This window comes from Artibeus jamaicensis, unplaced genomic scaffold (assembly GCF_021234435.1).
Source record: "Artibeus jamaicensis isolate MK-2021 breed Jamaican fruit bat unplaced genomic scaffold, CSHL_Jam_final contig_2377, whole genome shotgun sequence".
Taxonomy (NCBI): domain Eukaryota; kingdom Metazoa; phylum Chordata; class Mammalia; order Chiroptera; family Phyllostomidae; genus Artibeus; species Artibeus jamaicensis.
The window spans coordinates 442,318-469,929 of NW_026521496.1; the positions used below are offsets into that span (position 1 = coordinate 442,318).

A 27,612-nucleotide genomic window follows, 5' to 3' on the forward strand; every position below is an offset into this window, starting at 1 on the left:
GGATAGGTTCTCCCTGGGTGCCAGCAAGACCCTCTCCATGGCTGTAGCACCTGTATTCTTGTGAGCCCTGGATGGGCCCTAGCACAGGACAGAGCTCAGTCTTTTGTCCTCAGGACTTAGTGGGGATGCAACAGTTCCTCAGTGGGGCTCAGCACTCAGAGTCAGCTTCCTAGGCTGGACCAGAGGAGAACATGGAAGCGACAGGGTTATTCTTGACACTTCAGGGAGAGAAAATGGTTCAAACTGTGTATGCTGTCAGCCGTACTTTATAGTGAGGACAATGGGACAATGCGGTAGGTTTTCAAAGATTTTATTAAAAACAAAATAGATCAGTAATCCTAACAGCAACAGAGGTGGATTTCTTCCCACTTCTCAATCTACTACCACTCCCCTTCACCAAGGCTCCAGCTGGAGGTCCTAAGGCCCAAACCTGCCTCTCTGCTCCCCCCATCCCACAAACTGCGGACTAAACCTCCATGCTTTCCTCCGGCTTCTGATCTGTCTCCTTTAAGAAAATAAAAATACCCCCTCCCAAACTTGCTTAAAAATAATTTTCAAAGATTAAAACGGCATTTGTGTTTTTTTTTAAATAAACACTTTAAATGTTGGAAATCTCCCTCTCCCCCTAGGCCTAGTTGAGCCTCTAGGGTGCCTGCCTGCCTCACCCCAGGAGGCCAGCTGCCACTTGGTGCCCCTTGGAAATTTTCAGGAAGTAATTTCTTCCAAATTTCCCCTGCAGTCACAAATTCCACACACTGCTCACATAAACACACTGTCTTCATTATAGGCACTGCTCTTCGGCTCTGGAAACCTGATCTCTTTTTGTCAACTAGACCACATGCTTCAGATTCCCTGCAAACAGGAGAGAAAACAAAATTCAAATTCAGGTAACATGTGTGAATTACACCTCAATAAAACTGTTAAAAAACACTTGCATGTTGGGACTTACCCTCTTGCTGTTTTAGGGAACCCAGAGACCCCAACATATGAACCAGCAAACCCAGGCTAGCCCGCTGGATGGTAAAAGACATATGGCCCAGTTACCCCAGCAACCACCAGTCACCCATAAGACCTGTGAGTGAGTGAGGCCTTTGACGGTCAACTGACTGCAGTGCTGGGTGAGCCTAGCCCAAACCAGCAGAAGAACCACCCAGCTGAACTCAGCCTGGTCACCAATATACGGAGCCCTGAGCTAAACAAATGATTGTTTGAAGACACACACACATCCAGGCAACATTATTTAGAGTTTACACTTCATTAACTGCATGAAATCTTCCTCCACTCCCAACCTTTCTTCCCCCCTTAATAGGATACAACCCTCCTGCTATTTTCTCTTGTGAATATCTCTGGAATATGAATTAGGGGCTTTTCCCTGCCCTCAGGCCTAAGTCTTTGAAGGACAAGTGAATTGGCTCTAGGAATGGAAAGTATGCTCACTTGGTTCTTCTTCAGTATTCTCCTTACCCCTTTCCCCAAGCAGAAACTGAGCTCCCACCTCTATTGACCATTTCTCCTCTGAAACAGGAAGAATTCCCCATGAGGGCAGTGACCTGAACTGTCTTACTTCCAGTTGATCTCCAAAGCCTAGCACATTGTCTTACATAAAGTATGTGCTCAATAAATGACTGCATAAATGGATGAATAAAAGAAAGGAAAGAAGGAAAGAAAAGACAAATTAGCACTCATTACCTATCTGGTTTTAATTTTAATTTTGTTAACATAAAATACAATAGACTTTTTCATATGTTCAATTCTATGATTTTTAACATGTGTATAAAGTCATGGCAACCACCAACCACTGACCTATCCCTATCAGACTGGCTTCTTGCAAGTGGCATAATGCTTTGAGTTTCATGCAAATTTTGGGGGGTACAAAAATTTTTTAATTCTTATAGATTTACAGGAAGCACCTTCATCGAGATTCTCTAAGTGGTAAAATGTTACATAATTACTTAATATGTAAACTAGAAAATCCACACTGGCACTGGTAACAGATTTCACCAGTCCTACATGTACTCCTTTGTGTGTATGTGTGTACAGTTCTATGCATTTTTATCACATGTACATGTAACCCCCACCATAAGCAAATTCAGATATATTCCACCCCCACAAAGATCTCCCTCATGCTACCTTGTTACAGTACCCCTCCCACTTCTCCCAAGCCTTGAGATTGGCTTTGTCACTCAGCATACTGCCCTTAAGATCCTTCCAAGTTGTGTGAATTGTTTCTTCTTCTTTTTTTTTTTACTTATATATTTTTAAAGATTTTACTTACTTATTTTCAGGGAGAGGGGAAAGGAGGGAGAAAGAGAGGGAAAGAAACATCGATGTGCAAGAGAAACATCGATTGGTTGCTTCTCACACACCCCCAACTGGGGACCCAGCCCACAACCCAGGCATGTGCCACAAACTGGAACCAAACCCACGACCCCTCAGTTTGCAGGCTGGCGCTCAATCCACTGAGCCACACCAGCCAGGGCTGTTTGTTCTTTTTTTGTTGCACAGTAGCACTCCAAGGTATGGATGTAACACAGTTTAACCATTCAGCCATTGAAGGACATCTGGGTTGCTTCTAGGTTTTGGCTCTCACACATAAAGCAGCTATCAACATTTATGTACAAGTTTTTGTGTGAACATCGTTTTCATTTCTCTGGAATGAATACCCAAGAGTGTAGTTGCTGGGTTGTTGAATGTTTAGTTTTATAAGAAACTGCCCAACTGTTTGACAGAGTGGCTATACCATTTTGCATCCCCACCAGCAGTGTATGAGTGATCTACTTTCTCAGCATTCTTGTCAGCAGTTGGTGGTGTCACTATCTTTTATTTCAGCCATTCTGATAAGTGTGTAGGGATCTGTCATTGTGGTCTCGATCTGCATTTTTTAAATAGCAAATGATGTTGAATATCTTTCCATGTGCTTATTTGCTGTCTTACATCCTCTTTATGTCTTTTGATAACTGGATTTTTCTTACTGATTAATTTTGGATATTTCTTAATACATTCTAGATACAAATCTGTTGTTTGATATAAGATTTGCAAATATTTTATCTCAGTATGTAATTTGTCTTTTTATTCTCATATCTCTTGCAAAGCAAAACTTAACCTTTTGCTTTTGGTGTTTTTTGCTTTTGGTGGTTATGCTTTTGGTGTTTTAAACCTCTAAGCTAACAATCTCTGGGTAAAATTTGACTCTTCATCTCTTAGTTCAAGACCCCTCTACATGTTATGAGTTGCCATGCCTATCCTCAAGGTGCTTCTCAAATCTGTCCTCTTCTTTCTGTTCCACTGTCTTCAACTTTGTTGTATTTCCCATTACTCAGGCCACTGCAATAGCCTCTTAACTGGTGCTTCCACCTCTGGAGCTGTTCCCTACTCAGTTCAATAGTTGTGACCACATCATGCTTGCCCTGCTTCCAGAAAACCCCACAAAAACTTCGGCAGCTCCCAACTACCTATGAGTGAAGTCCAACACCCTAGCTTAACTGTGCCTTTCTATACTTTCTTATCTCCATGTGGGCCTTTGGTTGTGGTATTGCCTGTGCCAAGGAAAAGCTACAGGGGATTCTGGTGCTGAAGCTAGGGTCTTTTCATCTGTTAGTATAGCCAGAGCTTGATGAATGAGTAGATGCATGGATAAACAAAATTCCACATCCAAGTGTTCTAGCAACACATGTTTACTCAAAGGAAAGGTAGGTGCTGTGTTCTCTGCTGCTCTGTCTCACTCTCCAGTTACATTTGGAGGCAATTAAGAAAAAACAACAAATAATTTCCACCATAAGTTGATGATGAGCAATACTGAGTTTGGGTAACAATAAAAATGCAAGCTTAAATAATTCCCATTGTTTTCCCCTCACATGTAGCTTTTCCAGCAGTGGGTGGAAGCCTGAGAAAATTCTAAAGGCCAGCATGTCTGGGGCCTGGGGATACACAGTGTATAGACCAGAAAGGGTAAACCCAATTGCCTGTATGTAGAGGCCATGAATATATTGGATGTGAGTAAAGCAGACCAGAAGCAAGATACAGGGAGCCCTCTTGATCCTTTTTCTTTTTTTTCCCTACTTTGAATTGTGACATGAATATATGAAACAGTTCCCCCTTTTCATAACTCTATTACAAAAGAGAACAAAACCAAAACAGTGTCAGTGAGATGATAAATGAAAACTCATACTTGGCCTAGAGTAAGAGATGCAAAAGGGAGTGGTGAGGTCTGTGGCAAACAGGAAGGTACACGCTTAACAAAATGGGTAGCTGCTACTCAGCTCTAGCCATTCACATTTGTGCAGGAATGTGGGCCCAGCCAGATCTTACCACTTTCCAAGAGAAGTCAGAAATTCACATTTTAGTGTAGAGTTTCCAGCGTTAAATGTGGCCCACTGATTGATTTAAATTTGTAAATGTATGGGACATCAGTATATGAGGCCAAACAAAACAGTTTTGGAGGCAAGATGTGGCTCACAGGCTCTCAGTTTGTGATCTCCGGGACAGTTCTGACTTACATCTATGGCACCCCATTTTACTCTCAAATATCCTGGTTTGGACAATAAATTATATCGTCACTCTACCTCTGTTGTATAAGAGGGAGTACTGAATTGGGACTGAGGAGGCCTAGATTCTACTGATTCATCAACTGACTGACTCATTTGTTCATCCGTTTATTCAATAAACATTTATGGAGTGTTTATTCTTTGCCAGGTACTAGGTGCTGGTAAGCACTCTCTGCAATCTTTTTTAATTAATAGACTTTATTTTTAGAGCAGTTTTAAGTTTACAGAAAAACTGGGCAGAAAGTACAGAGAGCTCTTGAATTGCTGCTGCCTCCCTCCTCCCCTGGTAGGCAGTTTCCCCTATTATTAACATCTTGCATTAGTGTGGTACATTTGTTACAGTTGATGAACGAATAGCAATGCTTTATTATTAAGTCCACAGTTTACATTAGGGTTCACTCTTGGTGTTGTACACCTCTATGAGTTTTGACAAGTGTATAATATTATGTATCTGCCATTACAGTATTATACAGAATAGTTTTACTGCCTTAAAAAAAACCTGTGCTCTCTCTATTCATCTCTCCCTTTTTTTCCCCCCAAAGTCCTGGCAATCACCAATCTTTTTACTGTCTCTGTAATTTCACATTTTCCAGAATGTCATATGGTTGGAATCATACATCATGTAGTCTTTTCACAATGGCTTCCTTCATTTAGCAATACTCATTTAAGTTTCTTCCACATCTTTTTGTAGCTTGATAACTCATTTCTTTTTGGGTCTGAAAAATATTCTATTGTTTGGATGTACCAGTTTGTTTATCCTTTCACCTAATGAAGGACATATTGGTTGCAACCCACCTTTGGCAATTATGAATAAAGCTGCTATAAACATTTGTGTGTAGTTTTCTGTGTGGACATGAGTTTTCCACTTATTTGAGTAAATAGCAAGGAGCACAATTGCTGGATCATATGTTAAAACTATGTTTAGCTTTTTAAGAAACTGCCAAAGTGTCTTCCAAAGTGGCTGTACCTTTTTGCATTCCTACCAGCAATTAATGAGAGTTCTTGTTGCTCTGCATCTATGCCAGCATTTGGTGTTGTCGGTGTTTTGGTTTTAGCTATTCTAATGGGGGTGTAGTGGTGTCTCATTGTTTTAATTTGTAATTCCTTAGTGACATGACAGTGAGCAAATTTTCATACCCTTATTGGCCATCTGTATATCTTCTTTGGTGAGGTCTCTGTTAAAGTTTTTGGCCCATTTTTAATCAAATTGTTTGTTTTCTTATTGTTGACTTTGAAGAGTATTCTGCATATTTTGGATGCCAGGCCTTTATTGGATATATGTTTTGCAAATATTTTGCTCAGTCTGTGACTTGTCTTTTTATTCCTGTCATCTTTATTTTTTTAAATGCAGAGCATCATTGGTCAATAAAAATTTCTTTGGTGATAGAAATGTTCTGTATCTATACTGCCCAATATGTTGGCCACTATTTACATGTGGCGCTTGAGTAGTTGAAATGTGCAGCTGAGAAACTGGATTTTATATTTTATTGAATTTTAATTGACTTAAATTTAAATGGCCACATGTGGTGACCATATCAGACAGCACAGATACAGAACAGTTCCCTTGTGTTTTTTATCTTCCTGACATGGACTAAGGGTCAGCCTCATTTCCTCTTCCATTTACAACCTCCCTTTCAATCCATTGGCAAGTACTGTGAATTCTACCTTCACAATATATTCCAAATCCACCCACTTCCTTCCATCCTTCACTGCTATAACCTTACTCCAAACCACTATCTCCCCTTCCATGACCATCCTGTAGCAGCCAGAGTATTTTGTTAAAACTTGGGTCATACCACATCACTCATGTGCTCAAAACCCTCTATGGCTTCCAATCACACCTATAATACAATCCAAATTACTTAGCTGCCAAGCCCTGTAGGCTCTGGCTCCTGTCTCCAGTCTCCTGCCACAATCCTCTTTACTCACTCTGTTCTAGCCACATGGAGCATCTTTGTATTGCTGGAACACATGAGTCATTTTTCTTTTTTTTTCTCTAATTCCATTTATTTTTATGAATAACTGTCATTAATGCACCAGCAACTGGCATGATTACAAAAGATACAAAAAAATAGAAGAATGTTAGCCTTGAGTAGAACTAGAGTCTAAGCTGAAGGCTGCTGATCAGAATGTCTGACACTTAGCACTGATCTGATGGTAGCAGAGAAATATGTTTACTAGACTGTAAATAATTCATATAACTCGGAAAAGTTTAACTTGGATTTCAAAATCTATACATGAAGCTACAATGCACTGACATTTTCATTAAGTAATTTGCTGTTGAGAAACATTTGTTTAGGGTTACATAATACTCTCCAAAGGGAAAGCAGGAAGGTGTATAAATTATATATTTTTGAAGCAGCAAGTTGAGATTGTTTTGGTAAAATATTTAATTAGTTATTTTTGTAGATCTAAAAATACTACCTCGGTTTTTCAGAGCACAAGAGGAAGTCAAAAGGCATAGGGATGTATCAATATAAATCCATCCCAACTTTTGGAAAACAACTGACACAGTGTAAAACCATCTCAAAGAACAGTGCTAGTAGGAATAAGAGACTTGTGGTCTAATTCAGTTTTCACTTTGACTTCTAGTGTATCTCTTATTAAGAATGTGGAGAAAAACAGGGAAATTCTATTCCTTTAACAACTGTCTATAAGAAGAAGAAAAGTAGCAAGAGAAAGTTAATACAGAGTGATGGGCCGCAAGTAATTTTTCCTTCTTAGGGCTTTCCCCTTCTTTGCACTTGCTGTTCCTTCCACTTGGAATGCTCTGTCCCTGATTATTCCCATTTCTTACTCTTTGCATCATTCACATCTCAGTTCAAAAGTCACCCTGAGAGGCCTTATGACCGCCAAATCTAAGTAGCCACCCCCACTCACTCATTTTCTGCCATGTCATCTTATTTTATGTTGTTCAAAGCACTTAGCACACTGAAAACATCTGTGTGTTTATTTGCTTGTTAACTGTCTCCTGTCACAAGCTCTCTGAGGGCAGGGACCTTGTCTGTCTTGTTCATCACTCTGTTGTTAGCACCCTTAACAGTGTCTGGCATATAATAAGGGCTAAATAATGAACATCTGTAGAGTTATTAGGGCAGCTGATAAAGTGCTTTCCCATTCGGTCCATAGAGGCTTAAAGCTTGGTCATTGCTCTTAAGGCCCTTATAAATATGGTTGGAGTGAGCCAACATACGCTTTCAAAAGGAGCACCCGTGCCACCTGGCTAAGTGGCAAATGAGTTCTGAAAACAATCAGTGTCCTAGCAGTTTGGAGGGATGCTGGAGGTGACCCTAGGACACTTGGAGGCTGCATGGCACCATAGAGGAACAGAGAAATGAATTTAGGACTGCTGAAAAGTGTTTCCAAAGCTTCCATCATATGAGTACCCATTTCAGAAATGTCATCATACCTACTTAACATCTGTATTAGTAGTAGCAATAACATGTATTTTGGCCTTATCTATCCTCAATAATAATTCATATTACTAATAATACCAGATGTGCTTAACTACACTTTAAAATATACCTTAAAATAAATACGACTATTAAAATGAAAAATGTCTTTGTGCCACCTCAAACTATCTCTCATACAGAGGTACATGGGGCACATTTTGGGGGAAAAAATCATTGTAGGGATTGCTGTTGGACTACTGGTGCCCAGGCTGCTCTGCTGCCTACAGCCTCTAGTATCTGAGAATCTTGGATGATGCACACCCACCACCCCACTCATCTTTGGCCATCCAGCTCACTCAGCCCAATCTGGTCCCCATCTCTGTTCATTCATTTCACAAGCCTTTACTACTGATGAGTACAATGGGTTGGGCCCAGTGCTGGGTTCTAGGGTCATGGAAGAGAACAAGACATGGTTTTTCCCTCAAGGAGGTCTCAGTCCAGTGAAGAAGGCATAAATGGAGACAAATACATCATAGTCTATAGGAATGTCGCAATAAAATACCAGTCTGTACAGAGTGTCAAGGGTATACAAAGAGACGATGTGGAAGGCTTTACAGAAGGAGGTGGGATCTTGAGGAGCAAAGTGGGACAGAGTGTTCCAGGAAGTAGGAACAGAGCAGGATGTGTAAAGGTAACTGGCTTTTTGTGGCCAGAGCACAGGATGAGGGTTGGGGGAGGCAGTGGCAAAAGAGCTGGAGAGTTGGGTACAGGCCAGATCATCAAGGGCCTAGAAAGGCCATGATCTTATCCCAGGGGCCATGGGGAATCTCTGAATGGCTTTTTAAGATGGAGAGGAGGCTCATCTAGTGTGATCTAGGGCTAGAGCAAGTTTCACAGCTGCTGTCCCATCACAACCAAGCTGGAGGGTCTCATTCTCTACTGGGGAATGATGGCAGAACAAAAGATTTCTATGAGGCATGTGCTGATATGGATGATTGATTTAATTTTAGCTCTTAATTGTCAACTGCATTGCTTATCTTGGAATGTAGATCCCTCCTGTCATCAGAAAGCCTTTCAATGACAATTAAGTATAACCACCAATTACCACTTGTCTGCCTCTGACCTGAATTAGAACCTGAGGCTATGGATTAATCCCACCAGGCTTCTGGCATTTACAGGATATCGGCACGTAAATGACGTTCCCCTGATGGTTAGGGTGCTCTGGTCTTAGCTTGCAAGGGACTATTGCAACCTCAAATGGAATCGAAGCAATTTCTAAAATAGCCTATGATTCACTTTTTCTCCCCTCCTGGGCCTGAATCTGCTGGATCCATGTGGAGGGATAGGCACAAGTAACTGAGGTGACATCACAGAAGTGGGCTGTTTGCCTGCCAGCCAGCCAGCCAGCCAGCCAGCCAGCAAGCCAACCTATGGACCTCAGCCTCCAAGTGTTTTATCTGCTGGGCAATGCCTCCCAGGCATTTTGGAGTTACAGCTCCATGCTCTTTGGTCCATGTGCTTTCGCCACATTTCTTTTTCAGACAAAAATACTGGGCTGGGAAATCCAGGATAATGGGAATAGCAGTGACAGGAAGAATAATACAGCCTTACATCTGTATAATGCTTTAGAGTTGTGAAAGCCATTTGCTCCATTTTGCTCCACCCAAACACCAGTGGGAAATGGAAGCTGGGATTTCAGGCCTGAACTGGAGACAAACTCTTGCTCTCTTGCGCAAAGGAGCTAAATGCTAACATTCCCTATTCACCTCAAGGCACATCATGATTAGGTCTTGGATGCCACTAGAAGGTCACAGACACTCCCTTCAGCTTCTAGGTGCTTCCTGGAAGATAAATTCTCAGGACAATTGCCTGGCAGGCACAATCTATTAACCATGCCATCCTGATTGAGCCAGCAAGGACTGCCAGTCTTAGCACTGCCAACTCCTTCTGCACACTCTGGTTTACAGTCCCAGTGGTCCCAAAGACCTTTACTGGAGCCAAAGGCATAGCTGCTAACTGTGGAGCCCTGAAGGTAGGGTGTGTCATGAACATCTGGAAGTGCCAATAGCTGCCAGAGTAGCTTGAGGGCCTGTGAAAGGAAAAACTACCATTCAAGTCATATCAGCCATCACTGCAGATCCTGAAGTGAAGGGCCACTGAGCCCAGTCATGAACAGCTGAGGAGTGAGGTAGAGGAGCCATAAAAATAGTTCTGCAGTGGTCTCATGTTTGCTCTGCAATCTTCCAGCACCTGGTCCCAGCAGACCTTGGAGTCCCCAGTGCTCCAAGTCAGCATGAGGTCTCCCGGCCTAGTTCCTTCCTCTAAACCACCCTAGCATCATGGCTTCCAGGCAAGAAACCAAAGGGGTAGCATACTTTTGTTTGGCCCTCTTGGTTTAGATTAGAGTTCAGTATCGTGCATGTGTGAATGTGTGCAGGAGGCAGTGGAGGACAATGATAGAAGTAGTGAGCCATAAATGCTCACCCATATTGCGAGAGTGGCAAGTGCTCCTGCTCTTGTTGCTGTAGCTGCCACCACCACCAGTGCAAAACCATAGGTGCTGGTCAGTGCTATGAAAACATCTTTGTAAACCAAAATGCCACACGCAGGCAATTCTGTCTGTTGGAAATCTTGGAGTATATAAGTGACCCTTTTGAAAGTTGAATCTTGCCCTGGCTGGTATAGCTCAGTAGATTGAGCCCGGGCCTGCGAACCATGCAATCGCGGTTCGATTCCCAGTCAGGGCACATGCCTAGGTTGCAGGCCAGTTCCCAGTGGGGGACATATGAGAGGCAACCACACACTGATGTTTCTCTCCCTCTCTTTCTCCTTCCCTTCCCCTCTCTCTGAAAATAAATAAATAAATTTTAAAAAAAAGTTGAATCTGTAAACCTATATGTGGAAAGTGACTAGCAGAACAGGGTATCATCCCTAGAAAGGACAGAGGCCTCCCAGAACTTGTTTTCCAGCTCACGGGGGATATGTGTGCCTATGAAAATAGATTAAGGATAACCACCTCAGCCTGTTTTAGAGATGTGAATAAAAATCTTGGCTTGGGACTGCCTCCTCTCTGGTTGACTGATTTTTCAATTGATTTGTATTTATTAGCTAATGAAATTAAAGTTGTAAAAATGATAACAGAAACACAATAAATCTCTCCCACAACTGGCTGTTTCTATGTCACTATGGTGCATTCCTCACTTTGATTACTTCAAAGTCTATTATTTTGTTCTCAATTATTCTGTTTTTCTGGCACAGGAGAAAATCAATTTGTTTTATTTTCTCTTATTCATGCACTCAATTATGCTCTTCGGGCACATTTAATCACTTTGATGTTTTCATTTTATGGCCTGTCTCTAGGCACTTCAGCTGCATTGCTGCCAACGGGCAAGCAGGACTAATTTGCATGTCACAATAGACTTGAAATTCTAACTCAATTTAGAAATCTTTATGAAATCTCCCTCCAAAATATGCTTGAAGCTGCAAAGAGGCAGAAGGATGTTGGAAACCAGGAGCCTACAAAGATGATTCCTTTTCTCAAAACACTTGAGGGCTCTTTAGTGGCCTGACTCTGGATTGGGAATGTCCCTGTCCAGGTATAGCAGAGGAGTGCACAGGATGGGATGTCTGCAGAGCTTCCTCTGGAACTTTGTGGCATGAATCCTGCAAAGGCTGCCCCTTGGCAGCGAGGCCAGAAAGGCTGGGCCTGCCTACTCTGGCATAAAAAGCCTCTCAGCGCTGCTGGATTTGGCCGCTGTGCTACAGACAGCACCTGAGTCTCAGCTGGTTAAAGGGCCTCCGGGTAGACTGAGAGAATTGTCAACAATTAGGTATTCCAGAACCCAGAGTGGTTTACCTTATTTTCTCTAATAAGTTCCAACCTCCCTTTAGCCCCTTGATAATAGCGCTAAAGGCTGGAGGGGAATGCACGATATAATTGCTTTAGACATGTACTTTGGGCAAACAGAAAAAAAGTGCATAATTAAACACATTAGAGCCTCCAACTGTTCTTCAAAAGTTCTTGGTTTGTTGTATGAAACAAGCAGCCGCTCCATCAGGCAGAAAAAAAAAATTCCATATTTCCTCTTCTAAATTTTGAGTATGACCTTCAGTTTCTTGTGTGGAATCCCAGCTCTCTCACTTGGTTGCTGTGTGACTTGGCAGAAGCTAATCAACCTTCTTAAGCCTCAGTTCTCTCATCTGTTAAGTGGTAGATAACACCATTATCTACCTCAGAGACAGATTTGTTTCCCAAACTCCAATACTGTCCAAAATGTCACCATATTCATAGACTACTTATATCTCTCATGCGGACTCTTTTTTTTAACTTAACCCCATCTTATGATATCTGTGAAATCAAAAAGAATTTGATGAGATAGTTATATTTCTAATTCACATTAAAACTTATATATTAAAAACACCAAATTTATTCCTTGCCTTGGGGTTTTTTATTCTGCTTTTCCCCTACATCTAGAATGTTCTTCACCCCAATTTCTGCAAAGCCATTTCCTTAATTCATTAAGCTCTATTCCCAAATGTCACCTCCTCAGGGAGGCCTTTACTGACCATCCAATCTAAAATAGCACCCATTCTGAATTTCTCAGTAGCCAATATTAAATATTTACTTACTTGCTTATTGTCTGTCTCCCTGACTAGAATTTAAGTTCCACAATGGGAAGGCCTTTACCTGTTTTATTTATATTTTTATCACTGGTGGCTAGTATAGGGTCTGGCACATATTAACACCAAATACATATTGGTTGAATGAATGAAATATTAAAATTTAACAAATGGCCTAGCAGTAACCAGGCTCCCCTTCCACCCCGCCATGGTGCTGTCAGAGAAGGCAGGGTGAAAAGCCAGGACTTTCATCCTTGTGCCATGGCAAGGATGACCATCCAATTCTGTGTCAGTAGGGGCCACATGGGGAGCAATAACAAGGTGTCACTCCCATTCCTGGCCAGGTTGATATCAATGAAGGTCTAGTGAGGATCCTGAATTTTTACTCCTGCCCAACAGTATCAAGGTACCCACCCTGCAGGCTGTCAATGGAAGCTGAATGGGGAACCTAGACTTTAAACCCCATCTAAAGGTAATGGGATGATGCCCCATTCCCCTGCCTGTGTGGTGTCAGAGGAAGCCTGCTAAAACAGAAGATTTAAATAAGATGTAGGGTTTCATAAAAGTATCCAAAACGTTCAGGATACAACAGAAAAGCACTCATACCAAGAACAGGAAACCCTCAACTTGAATGAGAAAAACACAATCACCAGATGCCAGCATAGTGATGACACTGATACTGGAAATATCTGACAGGAAGTTTAAAGAAGCCGTCATAAACATACGTCAATGAGCAAGAATGAACATACCTGAAACAAATGAAAGAAGTAAGAAGTTTCAACAAAGAAATAGAAGAAATAAAGAAAACTAAATGGAAATTTTAGAACTGAAAAATACAATGAGTGAAGTAAAAAACTGAACAGATGGGCTTAATAGCAGCATGGAGGGGACAGAAAAAGAATCAGTAAGCTGGAATAAAATAGTAGAAACTATCCAGTTTGAACAAAAGATGAAAAATAGTCTGAAAAAAAATTAGCAGAACCTTGGGGACCATTGTGGGACTATGATAAAAGATATAATATTCATGTCACCAAAGCCCCAGAAGAAAAAGAAAGAGTGGACTGAAAAAGTATTTGAAGAAATAACGGCTGAAGATTTCCCAGTCTTGGCAAAAGACACATACCTACCTACTGAATTTCAAACTGTATAAACTCAAAGAAATCCATACCAAGGCCTATCACAATCAAATTCCTCAAAACTAAAGAAAAAGAGAAAATCCAGAAAGTAGCAAGCCAGAAACAAAGACTTACCTATAAAGGAAAGATAATTCAAATGACAGTGATTTTCTCATCAGAAATTATGGAGGCCAGAGGACGCGGTACAACATTTTTCAGGTGCTAAAAAAAAAGAACCATAAACCCACAAGTCTATACCCAGTGAAAATATCCTTCAGAAGTGAAGGGGAAATAAAAATATTCTCAGAGGAAGGAAGACAAAGAGAATTTATTGCTGCCAGACCTTCCCTGAAAGAATAACTAAAACAAGTTTTTGAAATGGAAAGTAAATGACAAAACAAGGAATCTTGGAACATCAGGAAGGAAGAAAGAACAACAGAAAGAATAAAACTGTGGTTAAATATAATACATTTTTCTTCTCTTGAGTTTTCCAAATAATTTTTGATGATTGAAGCAAAAATCAAAATACTGTCTGATATATTTCTTAATATGTGTATAAGAAATATTTAAGGCAACTATAAATGGAGGAGAGGAAAGGTACTTAAAGGTAGGTGGGGTTTCTACACTTCAATCCTTTATATTCTACTACAGATTAGAAAGGAAGAAATGAAACTCTCTCTATTTGCAGATGAATGGTGATCTATGTAGCAAATCGTAAAGGATCTACAAGAAAACAGAACAAATCAATGAGTTCAGCAAAGTCACTGGATAGAAGCACAATATACAAAAACCATTTCTATACACTAGCAATGAACACATGGAAACTAAAGTGAAAAATACAATAACTCCAAAAAAGAAAAGCCCTGGCCCTGGCTGGTGTGACTCAGTGGATTGAATGCTGGGCTGTGAACCAAAGGGTCACCGGTTCAATTCCCCATCAGGGCATGTGCTCATGTGAGAGGCAACCACACATTGATGTTTCTCTCCCTCTTTTTTTCCCCTCCCTTTCCCTCTCTCTAAAAAAAAATAAATAAATAAAATCTTTTTTAAAAAAGAAAAACTTAGGTGTAAAGCCTGCTCAGGATTTGTAGGTTGAAAATTATAAAATGCTTATGAAAGAAATCAAACAAAGTAAATAGAAAGACATACCATGTTCATGGATTGTAAGACTCAACATAATCAAGTTATTAATTCTCCCCAAATCAATATACAGGTTTAACATAACTCTTAACAAAATTACATTAAGATTTTTTTGTAGATATAAAAAAAGATTATTCTAAAGCTTATATGAAAAGGCACAGGAACTAGTATAGCTAAAACAATTTTGAAAAAGAAGAAAGGGGAACCACTGTTCCTGATTTTAAGCTTTATTATATACCTACAGTAATTAAGACTGTGGGGAGGAATAGACACACAGATCAATGGGGCAGAAGAGAAAACTCAGAAAGATTGAGACTGAGACTGAGACAGTTACTTTGGAGTGAGGAGAATTTTGGAAAGGGAGGTGGACCTATGGAGCTATCTGATTTTCTGCCCTTCTATTGGACAAAACAGGCTTTACATTTTGAGTCAAAGGAAGATCTGCTTTGCAGGTCAAATGGAAGCACCCTAGAATTACTGGAAGTACCTAACAAAGGCAACAGCACCTGAGTTATGTAAAATATTCATTCTCCAGTCCCTTATTTTTCCAGCTGTTGCAGGTATAATGACCAGATTTTATAAGCAAAAAATTGGGACAGAAGGTCTTATAAAAATGTATTGTCTTTTTCTTAAATATGTATTGTTTTGATCTGACTATAAAAGGAATACGCATTCCTGGTAGAAATTTTGAAAAATCAAGGGAAGAAAACAAAAAACAAGTAAAAAATTACCCATAATTCTAATTCTACCACCAAAGATAACTACTGTTAGCATTTTGGGTATATTTTCTTCTAATATTTTTCTGTGCATATCCACACACTAACACAAAAAGATTATGTATATTTTACAAAATTGAGAACATATGGTATTAAATCATTTTGTATCTTGTATTTTTTCACTTAATATTGTTATCATGAACAAATTCTTGTGTCCACCAACTATCCTTAAACATTTCCTTTTAATCAGCTGCAAGAAATTCTTCCATGTAGATGTACCAAGATATTGTATCATACCTGAAATTCAACATATCAAAACAGAACACATCAAGTATATGTTTCTGTAAAACTAACCCTCTACCCCAAAAGCTTCCCATTCCAGTTGGTAGCCAGGCTGGAAAACTCAGAATCATCTTTACTTTTGTTCTCCTTGACTTACCTCCAAATGTTGTTGATAGTCTATTTCTATCAGCTCTCCACCATTCAGGAGGAATAGGACAGGAAATATTCTACCACCATTCCTATTTAGGCCTGTGCAGGCTCACTCTTGGAATACCACCATGATCCATCCAAATATCACTGCATCAAGTCATATCCTAATTGTAGAACCTAGAATGGGTCCCACTTGCCTGTATCTGATATGGACTATTCAACCTGAAATTCAAGGAAACCTACAATCTGCCCCTGATGCCCACATCTGAGTTTCCTTTGCTTCTGAGCATTTCCTCAGTGCTATCTATCCAAATCCTTCCAGTCTTCTGAAAGCAGTCTCTCTAAAGTCATACTCCTGCACTTTCTACACATAGTGTCAGGCATCAAATCCTCACCTAGACTTCTCAGCTGTTTATCAGAAGCAGGGACCACGTTTTAAACTCCTCTTATATTTCCTATGGCACCAAGCACATGAGACATGCCAAAGAATATTCATTGATTGATTTAGCTAGGCTTTAAAGTGGAGACACAATAATACTTCTTAGAATTAAACTGGTTTGCAACCTCACTTTGGGAGGCACTGCAGAGTAGGAAGGGTTTACTGAGAGGAAATTGGAAAAAGCAGACAAGGGATGATGAGTAGACTTGACTGAGCAATACTGCCAAGGAGAGGAGGGGCATCGGGCCTGGATTCAAATCCCAAGGTCACCACTTACTTGTTATGTGACTATGGGCATGTTGCACTAACATCTTCAGGCACAATTTTCCTACCTCATAAGGTAATTGTGAGGATTAAATGAGATGATCTATGTATAGGATCTAGCACAAAGGGTTGCACAGTAGGCTTTCAATATGGTAGTTCCTACCTCCTGGATTTAGATAGATATTTCAAGTCTTCATAAATAACCTGCCAAGGGTTTTCATGGTTTGTTAACAGCTACTAAGTTATTGTAATGTGAGGTAGCAGACTCCATTTTTATTTTAGAATTTATAAAATGTCCAGCATGATATTTTTATAACTTATCTTTCTGTTTAACAACAACAACTAGAATGACAACAATAATAAACCCAGCCAATTATTATACTCTGGTAAAGCAAGAGAGAGGAACTTGGTCAATGGAGAAGCACAGGCTGGTGGTAGGCTGGAAAGGATTCATACCAGGCTAGAAAGGAATAAAGAAAGGACAGGGGACGGCAAGGAGAGATGAGGGAAGGACATCACAGAGATCCTCACCTAAAGTCATGCAGATGGCTCAAAGTATCCTCCCCAATACTGCTGCAAGTTTCTTTCAAAAGCTCTGAAGCAAATGGTCAGACTGTCTTAGAACCAACCCTACCTTTCAACTTACCCTCATGCCTTCTCATGAAGCAAAAAAGTATGGAAGTAAGCTGAGTTTCTATGGTTTTGAGTCCCACTGGGCAGGAGTACTACCTCTACCTCAAGCTTGGGGCTCTGGGAGACCTTGGACATGCCCAGACCAGATGCCCCAACTGTTAGTCCCTAGAAGAATGTCAGTCCCAGACTTCAGGATACCAGAGGAGAGAGATGCTGCTCACACCCAGCATGATGGTTCTCTTGAGATTAGAAGCAGATGTGCAAAGGGCCTCAGCTTGAGGCCGAGGAGCTATAAATAATAGATGGGCTGGTGATCACAGCACACTTCAGGCAGCAGGAGCTGGGTGGCTGACTTCTTCTACCTTCTGTCCTTCTCCTTTATTTCTCTACTCAGATAACAATGGAGTTGGAAGGTTCAATTACACTATGGTGGGATGATGGGGGCATGGCAGGGGTGGGGAGTTAAGGAGGGCTTGAAGTCCTGGGTGAGGGGCCAGGATTTCAAGTGATACCCAGGGCTATCTTCCCCCCATTTCCAGGGAGACATCAGATTTCAGGTGCTATGGATCATCCACATAAAAGGAGCCAGGTGTGTAGTGCAGGGTGGGAAGGGTTTATTAAGGTGATTAGAAAAAAGCAGGTGGGTGCTGATGAGTAGACTTGGTGGGGCAACAACTGTGAAGAGAGGAGAGGCACCAGGAAGGCCAAACGGCCTGAATCCAAAGCCCTAATTCAGAGAGACCTGGGTTCAAATGTTCACTCCATCACCTATTAGCACAGTGTATGGCACACAGTAGGTGCTTAGTAATTACTTGCTGAATGAATTGAATAAAGGTGACCATGGCCAGCTCACTTATCTGCTCTGAGCCTCAGTTTCCTCATCTGTAAGACAAATAGTAGCTGTTATTCTTGTTATTTCGCCTATGTTGTCTCTCCCTACTCCCACATTAGTTTGGTGGCCCATCTCCCCAACCCTGTACTGGAGTGGCTGTCATACTAAGCCACCTTAATTAAGGATCAGAAAGGGCACATGTGCACAAGGCCTCTTGTCCCCACTCCCTACCATGTTCTTCCTTGCCTCCTGGCCCCATTTGTTTCCTTTTCTATCACAAGCACACCAGGGGTACAGTCTGGGAACTCAGAGCAAGTGTAGAAACCTTATAATTCCAACACATACATATGCACAACTCACCCTCCCTTCTCTGCCCCCACCCCCAGAGGGTTGGGCCTGGGCTGGAACATGAAGCTTTTGTCCCCCTATGGACCTTTACTTGATTTAAATGTTATTAGTAACAGGGATTAGAAAACCTTTACCCCTGTTTCCCCATGCAGAGCTACTTAGTCGTGGGGAGCTAGCCACCTCCCTCTGGTGATTGATCACATCAGCAGTTACAACTCTAGGAGGCTCGCTGTGAGCCAACCCCCTCTGGAGTAAGTCAGCCAGAGGAAAGGTAAACAAGTTTGAGCACATGAAGATGGGGCAAAGATGATTTTACAGCAGTGGTCATGAGCTAGGCTGAGTGATCCACTCTGACCCACACTTCCTGTGAACAATGACACATATCTTCAAGATTCATTGGCATGAGAAGAGCAATTGGTGGGAGCAAAACACAGTTTTTCTTTGTATAAATCTAAAAGTTTGAATTTACTCTCCAGGTCTTTATTTTTGTCTTTTTTCCCTCTTGGATAGATTAATGGACTGAAAAGATGGGATAAGATGAAGTCTAAATCTGCCTGTCCCTCCAGTCATCCTGTAGCATGTGGAATGAATCTCTGTAAGATGAACCACCTCAGGTTTGATCTCCAGTAGGTTCAAAATCCCACCTTTTGTGCTTCTAAGGGATGTGGTGAAAAAGAGGAAAAAAAAGAACAAGCTCAAAGGATGAACGAATTCAACTATACACATTAGCTAAATTCCCTCCCATAGAGTGGAGCTTTATCCACTTCCTCATCACCATCCCACCTCCCCAAATCAATCTGTGCCTGTGTCTCCCAACCTTTGTTTTTAGTGGGGGAAGGGAAAGGGAGGTGAGGGGAGAAATGCCAGCCTGGCTGAGGCTTTTATATGCAAGAATAAACGACAATCTTGTAGGCAGGTTCAGGAAAATCTTTCAGAATGTAGAAAATTCAGCAGCCTTTCGACACTGACCATTGTCATGGCAACGCACTATCTGATGGCAGCATGCGTCACAAGGCTGGAGGGGCACGGTCTCAGAACAGCAGGTTAGCCTGGCCATTTTTAGCAACATTTGGACTTCTTTCTACCCTAATTTTTTCTAGGTTGAGCTGAATTTCTTTTTGGTTCTGGACTTGTGTGCTCTGTTCATTTGCATGGCTAGAACACAGGACCTTGTCAATATGCAAGGGATGGCTAAATGGAAAATCTGAATTGAAGATGCTTAATATGTTATACCTTCTCTACTTGCTGCCTGCCCTCTCTGGTTCCTCCCTGCCTACTCTCAGCCACTTAGTTTCTTTTTTTCTCATCATCAATTCTTCCCTGCAACAACCACTGTGACTCATCTATGAATCTGTGCACTCTCATCATATTTTTAATTGTTTTTTAATTTTTTTCTCATTTTAATGAACAGCATCTTAGAATCTTAAGGTTGGAAGGAGCCTTAACAATAACCTAGTACAATTACCCTCCCCCAGTGCAGGAGCCCTTCTACTATTTGATAGCTAAATGACTGTCCAGTCTCTACCTATAAGTCTCCAGTGACGGAGACCTCATTCCTTTCTGGGCAGTTACACTTTGGACAGCTCTAATGATTAGAAATGTCTTTCTTCTACTGAATGAAAATCTGCCTTTCTAGAATAACTACTCATGAGTCCTAGCTCTGTACCATGTGACCACATCGACTCTGTCTATACCCTCTGGTCTGTGACAAGTCTCTCAAAGATATGGAGTAGAGACCACATGCCCCTAGGTATTCTTTTCTCAAAAAGCCCCAGCTTCTTCAACCAGACCTTTTGCAACCTGGGCTCTAGTCCTCTTCCCATCCCAACTGACCTCCTGGAAGAAGCTCCTATTTGTCTAGGACCCTTTTAAAGTGAGGTTGATAATGTATCAGTATCACTGGTATTAGCTTCGTGAGCCACCTTGTCCTGATGACTTACACTGAGCTCTGTGTTGACTAAAATCCCTGACTCTTTCACAGAAAAATGATGCTAAACATGTCTTTCTATCTTGTCTGTATCCAGTTGCTTTTGAGGACCCATTTCCTGGTTCATACATTTTCTCCCACTTTCATTTCATTGTGTTACAATCAGAATATTGTTTTAACTTGCTAGAATCTTTTTAAAATCTTGACTTCTGTGTAACTTCCATGTCTTCTAAGATTTTCTATCATTTTTTCACCAACCTTCAAACTAGACTTTTACCTAAAATATTTAAAAAATGTATTCCTCTTTTGGGTTTCTTACCTTTCCTAGTTCTCTTCCCTTTGAATTACCTTCCTTATGTCTTCTCTCATTTGTCATTTCCATTTCCTCAATAGCAAGATGTCACCACTCTCTGGAGATATGTGTCTGGGTACATGTGCATGAAAGCATGAGGGCATACAGATATCTGCACATATGTAGATATGAGCAAGTAGCTGCAGAGGCTTGTTTAGTTTCTGTTTCTATTGCTTTGTACGTGTTCGACCAGGATTTAGAGCCTGGATGGGGGGAAAATGGTAAGGTTGAAGGACGAGGGGTAAGAGAAGTTGGTCCAGGTACAGTTCCAAAGGGAACAGGAACTGTGTCCTGAGTCTGAGAGAGGCAGGAGGAAACTAGGGTGGGAGTGCTAGTGTTAATTAGAACTGCAGCACAGTGAGAAGGACTAGAGAAGGGCCAGGAATAGAAGAATTTTAAAGACTTGATAAGCTAGAAAGGGGAAGAAGATTTGGTTAGGTAGTAAGGGCCTGTGGGTTACTAGTCATTGAGAGACCAGAGGGAGGTGGCCTGAAACTATAGGGTCAGGAAAAGGCTAAGGGCTATGGAACACCTTGGAGAGGCACTAAACATTGCTGTAAGCATAACCTTGTGAGTCTATGACTTATGAGCTTAGAATTTTTTTTTTAACCAAGGAAGCCTGAGACAGGGAGTTCCTGCCTATGGACTTGGCTATTGTCAGACTGGGCTCCATCAGAAAATAGGGCCTGAATATAGCTCTGAGCAAAAACCTCAGGACACAATGTATCCCCTCAGACTAACTCTAACTTTCATGCTGAATTCTTTTCCAATGAGGGACTCAAAGGTAGGAGAACTGGTTCTGTCTTCTTGGTCATTATATGAATAAACATGAGGATTTCACTCTTCTGGGATGAGCAATATGACACCCTTGACTTCTCAATTCTGCAAATAATTAGGATCCAAAAAATATTCACAAATATATACAAATTTAATTAAACAGGAAAGTGGATGCTGAAACTTACTTTAAAAAGGTAAAGTGAGTTGAGTTGTGAAGTGGCAGCTGGGGTTGGGAGGGGGACTCAACTGGAAAGCTGAGGGCAACATTTCCAAACAACTAGTGGACAGTGTGATCAAGAGGGCAATAACCGGACGACTGCCATTTTCTCTCTGTCCAGAGGCCAGAATAACTGTAGGCCAGCTCTAGAGATGGGAAGGAAAGGGCCACAGCCCCATCTCCAGTGCTCTGGGTAAGACTGGGGAACCTACACCCAGGGCATCGGAATCCCTGACTATGCATTGTAGGCCCACAGTCTCTCAAGCTCTCATGGACCAAGGAGCCCACTGGAACAGAATGTTTGTGAGCAACCCCCAACCCCGCCCTGAAAGTCTGAATTGACTTGAACTTACCTCATCTCAAAAGGGTCTTACTGTTGCTCTTTTGAAAGGAAAAAGGGTTTCAGGGCCCATTTTTAGAACTTGTTTTCCACTGGAGGTGCCTAAAGCTGAACCTTTTGTGTCCCTGAAGGTGACACTAGCTGGCCAAATGACAATCCCAACCAGAGTGGCCAGTGTAGAATCCCCACCACAATCTACTAGTCCAAAAAGAGGTTTTCCTTCCAAATCAGTGACACAATTAGCCACCAAAAGACAAACGGTATTTTGGGAAGCCCCACTGATGGGCCACCTCAAGCTGGGTGGAATGAGGAGGGCAGGACTCAAGGGGTGGTGCTCACCTTTGATGTAGTTGAGGATTTGCTGGACTCGGTGGGGCTCATTGCGGTCTGGCCGGCAGCTTGGCGTGATTTCTAGCACATAATCAGGACCATATGCTGTGAAAAACTGTAAGGAAAAGGGAAAGGCCAAAAAAACAAATTCAACCACAGAAAACCTGCAAATCAAACCACATACAAACAGTACAATCAAAAGAAACCCACCACTATTGACAAGGCCAGGGAGGCCCAGGTGGGCAGGGCAGGAGAATGTAGCAGGAAGCCCTGTCTTGGTGGTGCCATTCCCCTTGTTTAAAACCTCCAGCAACAGTCTACTGCTAAATTCTTTAGCTTGTTGTTCAAGGTTCTTTCTGCTCAGGTCTCAACTTTTCTCTCTAGCCTTAGCTCTTCCTGCCTCTCTAGGGCTCTTCTCCAGCCACACTGGCTTGCTCTGAGCTCTCTGAAATCATACCATGCTTTGTCCTGTCCCCTTAGGATCTTTGCCATTGCTCTTTCCTCCCCAAATCCCTGCTGCCTGTAAGGAAAAAAAAAAAAGAAGAAGAACCTGTCCCATCCTTCCAGGCACAGCTCAAATGTCACCTTCTTCACAAAGCTGTCCTTCATTCCCCACCAATTTCCAGAGTGTTCTGTTAGTACCTCTCTTATAGCCCATGTTCAATGAATAGACAGTGCTTGCCTGCCTAGCCCATGAAGGTCACTGTTCCAGCTCCTGTGGGGGGCCATGAAGATGGACGAGACCTTCTCTGGGTTCCTCTAGCTGTTTACAAGCACATTCTGCTTAGGATAGAGATTTTTCACCAATGACCCGATCTCCCCACACTGGATTATCAGCTCCTTGAAGGCAGAGAGGGCCCAGGTCTTATCCATTTCATCAGTCCTCAGAGACCATGGCAGCTGCCTGTTAGTTCTGGCTGTTTTGAATTCCCTGACCCGGGAATGTCAAACAAGCCTAGTTTCTCTACTTCAGTTTTTCTTTCTCTGTAGTAGAGTTTATTTGTTTTTAAATTCAGGGAATCAAAATAAAGGTTTTTGGATTCTATTTCTAGCTCACTAGATGACTCCTTGTGACCTTTGGTAAGTCACAATATCTGATTCAGCTTCTCTATTGGGGCCCGCTTGGGGAAAACACTCAATGACAAAGGGAATCATTCAATGGGGGTAAGTCTTTGAATGGGAAATATGCAAAGCTGCTATTTCTGTTTAGTTTTTAACAGAAATAGTATTTGTGCACACTCTCTGGAGAGAGAGCATATGGTCCTTAACATTATGTGCTTTCAATAGTGATATTGTTAGGCCGTAAGTAAGCCAGGGAAATTCAAATTCCACAGGGAAAAAAATGGTACAAAGGGCATGAGAAAAAAAGGGGACCTTGATATGTGTCATGAATTTGATGTCATTCAAAGAGCCTCTAAAAAATAATCCAGGGTTATTGTCATTGCCACCATATTATCCTTGTTAAGAGTGTGGATGTACATCTGTGGGAGAGGTTGTGGAACAATCTCTGGGGATTCTAACAGCCTCTTTGTCGAATCCATGGGAGTAATCTGATGCATATCCATGACAGAAAACTCTGCACATTTAAATTAAAAGAAAAATGTCCAAGACTTATAATGTGCCATTGCTTATAATGTCCCCTTTGGGGCATCTGGTCTAGAATGAAGAGAGGGGCCTAGTTCTTTGCTCCTGGAGTTATTACCCTCTAATGCCTGAGGTCCCGAGTTCTAGAGATAGAAGAGGCCTTGAGTAGAGATCATCTCTACCAAACCCATATGTGAAACAGACAGGAGGGATTACCTGGTGACACATCCAGAAACTAACCCCCCGTTATGATCAAAGAAACTTGAGAGGCTTGTATTTTTAACCAAGGAGGGCCCCTCAGTCTAAGCCTGGGGACCTCGTGGCTTGGCTCTGGAAGAGAAGGCTTCAAACAGGTGGCCTCTCCTCCAGAGGGTGTCAAGTAGTACACTCATTTCACGGGTATGGAAAGATGGGTTTAGAGAGAGCAATAGAGGAAAGGCAACTGTAATGAAGTAGCCACTCTGGGAGACCCAAAGCACGGGCATCACAGTGCTCTGAGAATCGGAGGCAGGGGGCCTTGCTGAGGTATAGGAGGAGGGAACCGCTGCCTCCATCTATGAAAGGAACACTGCTGATCCTGTCAGCAAGACTTATGTGGAGAGCTGTTTGTTTGGGGGCTGAGTGTTTGGAAAAATACATCCTCATTGTGAGTATCTGCTAAATGGTTACAGGCACTCTCCTATTTTTAGCACCCTCTTTGACCAAGAACACACGGTTACAAGATGGTCAGCTGGGGCCAGAACTGCCATATAGAAGAAGTCACCTTGCCTGGGACTGAACCTCTTGTCTTGGTTGCATTACCACCTGGCCTTAATCACTAAATAACCCATTCTTTGCCAAAGCAGGCTGGCTGTAGGTAATAGCTAAGCCTGGGTTCCTAGATATCTCCCTACCTTCTGCAATCAAATATCATTCACAGGTCAAGGTTATTTGCACTATTCTTGGGCTAGGGGACACAGATGATTTAAGAAAGTTCTAGTTTTGTGATCCACTTCCACACCGCAGTTGTCTGGTCCCGGCCTTGGGAGGCTCTGCTTGGGGCTGTGGGAAGTGAGAGGCACTAGGAAGGCAGAGGCTCTATCTTCCTAGTGAGATGCAGGGCAAAGGTGGTGCCCTCTCCCCCACCTCTGGCCCTCTTGTGGCATTTCCCTGTTTCTGTGTTATATTATGCTTTTATTTTTGCACTTGTTAAGTCTTTTCCACTGGACTAAAAACTCTGCAAAGGCAGAATCTTCTGTCATGTTCTCTTTGCATAGCCTGTAGAGTTGAACTCCAATCATTCGAGTTTCTCTTTAAACCTTTACTTTAAAATTGTGTTGAATTAAAGTAATACACAAAAGGTTTAGCTGGCTGTTGAGTTAATTATGTGGAATAATGCAAAGAGCCAACTCATAGCATTAACAGCTTTTCTAGACTCTTGAGGCAGCATGATGAGGTGGAAAGAGTCCTGGCTTTAGAGTAAAGGCAGGGCTGGATTTTCATACCTGGGTTTAGCTGCATGCCTCAGGAGAGTTTCTTAATTTCTGTTTCGTCATTGCTACCAGACAGATGATAAGTTCTGACCTGGTCAGGTTGTTAGGAATCACTGAGATAATATGCACTGCTCAGAACTTCAGTACTGTGAATTCTCTTCTGGGGCAAAAGGCCCTTGCTAAACCAGTGCCTCACCTATCCCCTGCGGCCAAGCAATTGGAGCTGCAATGTAGAAGAGTCTATTCTTCCTGCCAGACAAAGTCCAGCAGCCCCAGGGTCTTCCCCACTTGTTTAAACCATTAGCTCTGTGCAGGCCCTGTGGAGAAGCTGACTTCTCTCACGGTTTCCTGCCCTGTGCTCCTGCCACTTGTTGCTTACTGGTTAGGTGAAAAGGAAATCTGATCACATAAGGCAAAAGAGATGTTAGGGTGGAGGGATTTGGCCAGCACTAGAAATAGCTTGAGGCCCCACCCTGAAACTGCCCTCCAGCCCTAAAGAGGAAAGGAAATGGGCAAGGAGCAATCCCATTCCCAGACAGGTGGAGCAGGGGATGAAAGAGGTCGGTGGCCTTCCAGTGGAAATGCTAGCTTTGATCTAGCTCCCTTCTCCATCCCATCCCCCTTTCCCTCATCACTCCTTTTGCTCTCTGAGTTTCAGTTTATACATGATTGAGGGGAACATGATAGTGGAAAGGGGGAAAAGTATGAGGTGGAATTGAGGGATGAGAGTTGAAGGTAACAGCTACTTTAGAGTTGTTGATGCCTTCTCGACCCAAAAGTCAATGAATAAAGAAATGAAAATTGCTCAGTTCTTGCTCAGTTTGGCCCAGCTCAGCATGCTTTTCTTGCCCACCCCTCCCCAGCTCTTGCTCATGCAATTCCAACAGCATACACTTAGACATTTGGTCACAAAGGTGTGCAGAAGAAGCCTTAATATTGCTTTTATTCCTTCATGATCCTATTTGGTCAGAGGAAACCAAACCACAAACCTGGATCAGTCAATGCATTTATCCTTTCATCAACATTTATTAAGTACCTACTATGTGCCTGACTAGGTTAGTTATCGAGCACAAAGATGGTAAGATATGGACTTCCGCCAAGATGGAGGCATAGGTGGAGACACTGTGCTTTGTCACACAACCAAGTTTAGAGACAACAAAATATTAGCAACAGAAAACACAGCCAGAACACAGAAAATTGAACTTTTTGGAAGTCTGATAACAACGAATGCTTCAGCCTGACCGGTAAGAGGGGCGAAACCAGCAGCTGGCGGAGTGGGGTTGCACAGGAAAACTCAGTCAGACGGACTCAGGTGCGTGGATCCCAGGCGTGGGTTGCAAAGGGCAGACCCAGTGAGCGACCCAGTGAGTGACTGGCGGATCTGGCAAGGGTGAAGGGCGGTGGGTTGACTGTGCTGGCGCATTCCTGCACAGATAGACTGGCGAGGGAATGGGCAGTGAGGTGGGACCGAGCGGGTCCCAGTGATGGGAGGCAGCAGAGAGGGCCGACATTTCCCAGCCCTGACCCCGCCCCTACATATAGCGTCACAACCCAGCGACCGGAGCAACCCTGCCCTGGTGAACACCTCAGGCTTTGCTTCTCACCCAGCTGCAGGAAACTGGAGAGGGGGACGCCATTTCCCCACTCTGACCCTGCCCCCACGTACTGCGTCACAACCCAGTGACCCTGCCCTGAAGGCCCCGCCCTACCCCCTAAGGCTCTGTTCCTCATACTTAATGGGCACAAAAAGACCAAAAATGGCTCAAGAAGATCTCAAAGCCCCAGAGCCCATAAATCTAAGTGACAAAGAAATAGAAACTTTCAGATGCACAGTTCAAAACACTGGTGATCAGGATGCTAACAGAACTGGTTGATTTTTAAAAAATATTTATTTATTTATGTTTAGAGGGGAAGGAGAGAGGGAGAGAAACATCAGTGTATGGTTGCCTCTAGTGCATCCCCTGCTGGGAACTGGCCTGCAGGGAACTGGCTTGCAACCCAGGCATGTGCCCTGACTGGGAATTGAACCGCGATCCTCTGGTTCGCAGACCTGTGCTCAATCCACTGAGCTACACCAGCCAGATCTCAGAACTGGTTGATTTTAGTCACAAATTAGAGGAACATATGAAGGCTAAACT

The 27,612-nt window shown here is 42.4% G+C and overlaps 1 protein-coding gene across 1 annotated transcript in view; it reads right to left on the minus strand.

The window, feature by feature from the left end:
- Positions 1–308: 308 nt before the first annotated feature.
- The window catches only part of HDAC8 (histone deacetylase 8), a 256,878-nt gene continuing 229,574 nt past the window's right edge, over positions 309–27,612 (minus strand). Inside the window, exons 10-11 of the mRNA XM_037145454.2 lie at positions 22,428–22,533; positions 309–852 (exon numbers count right to left, since the gene is read on the minus strand). Of these exons, the coding sequence (XP_037001349.1) occupies positions 830–852; positions 22,428–22,533 (129 nt within the window). The 3' untranslated portion in view covers positions 309–829. The remainder of the gene's footprint in view (positions 853–22,427; positions 22,534–27,612) is intronic.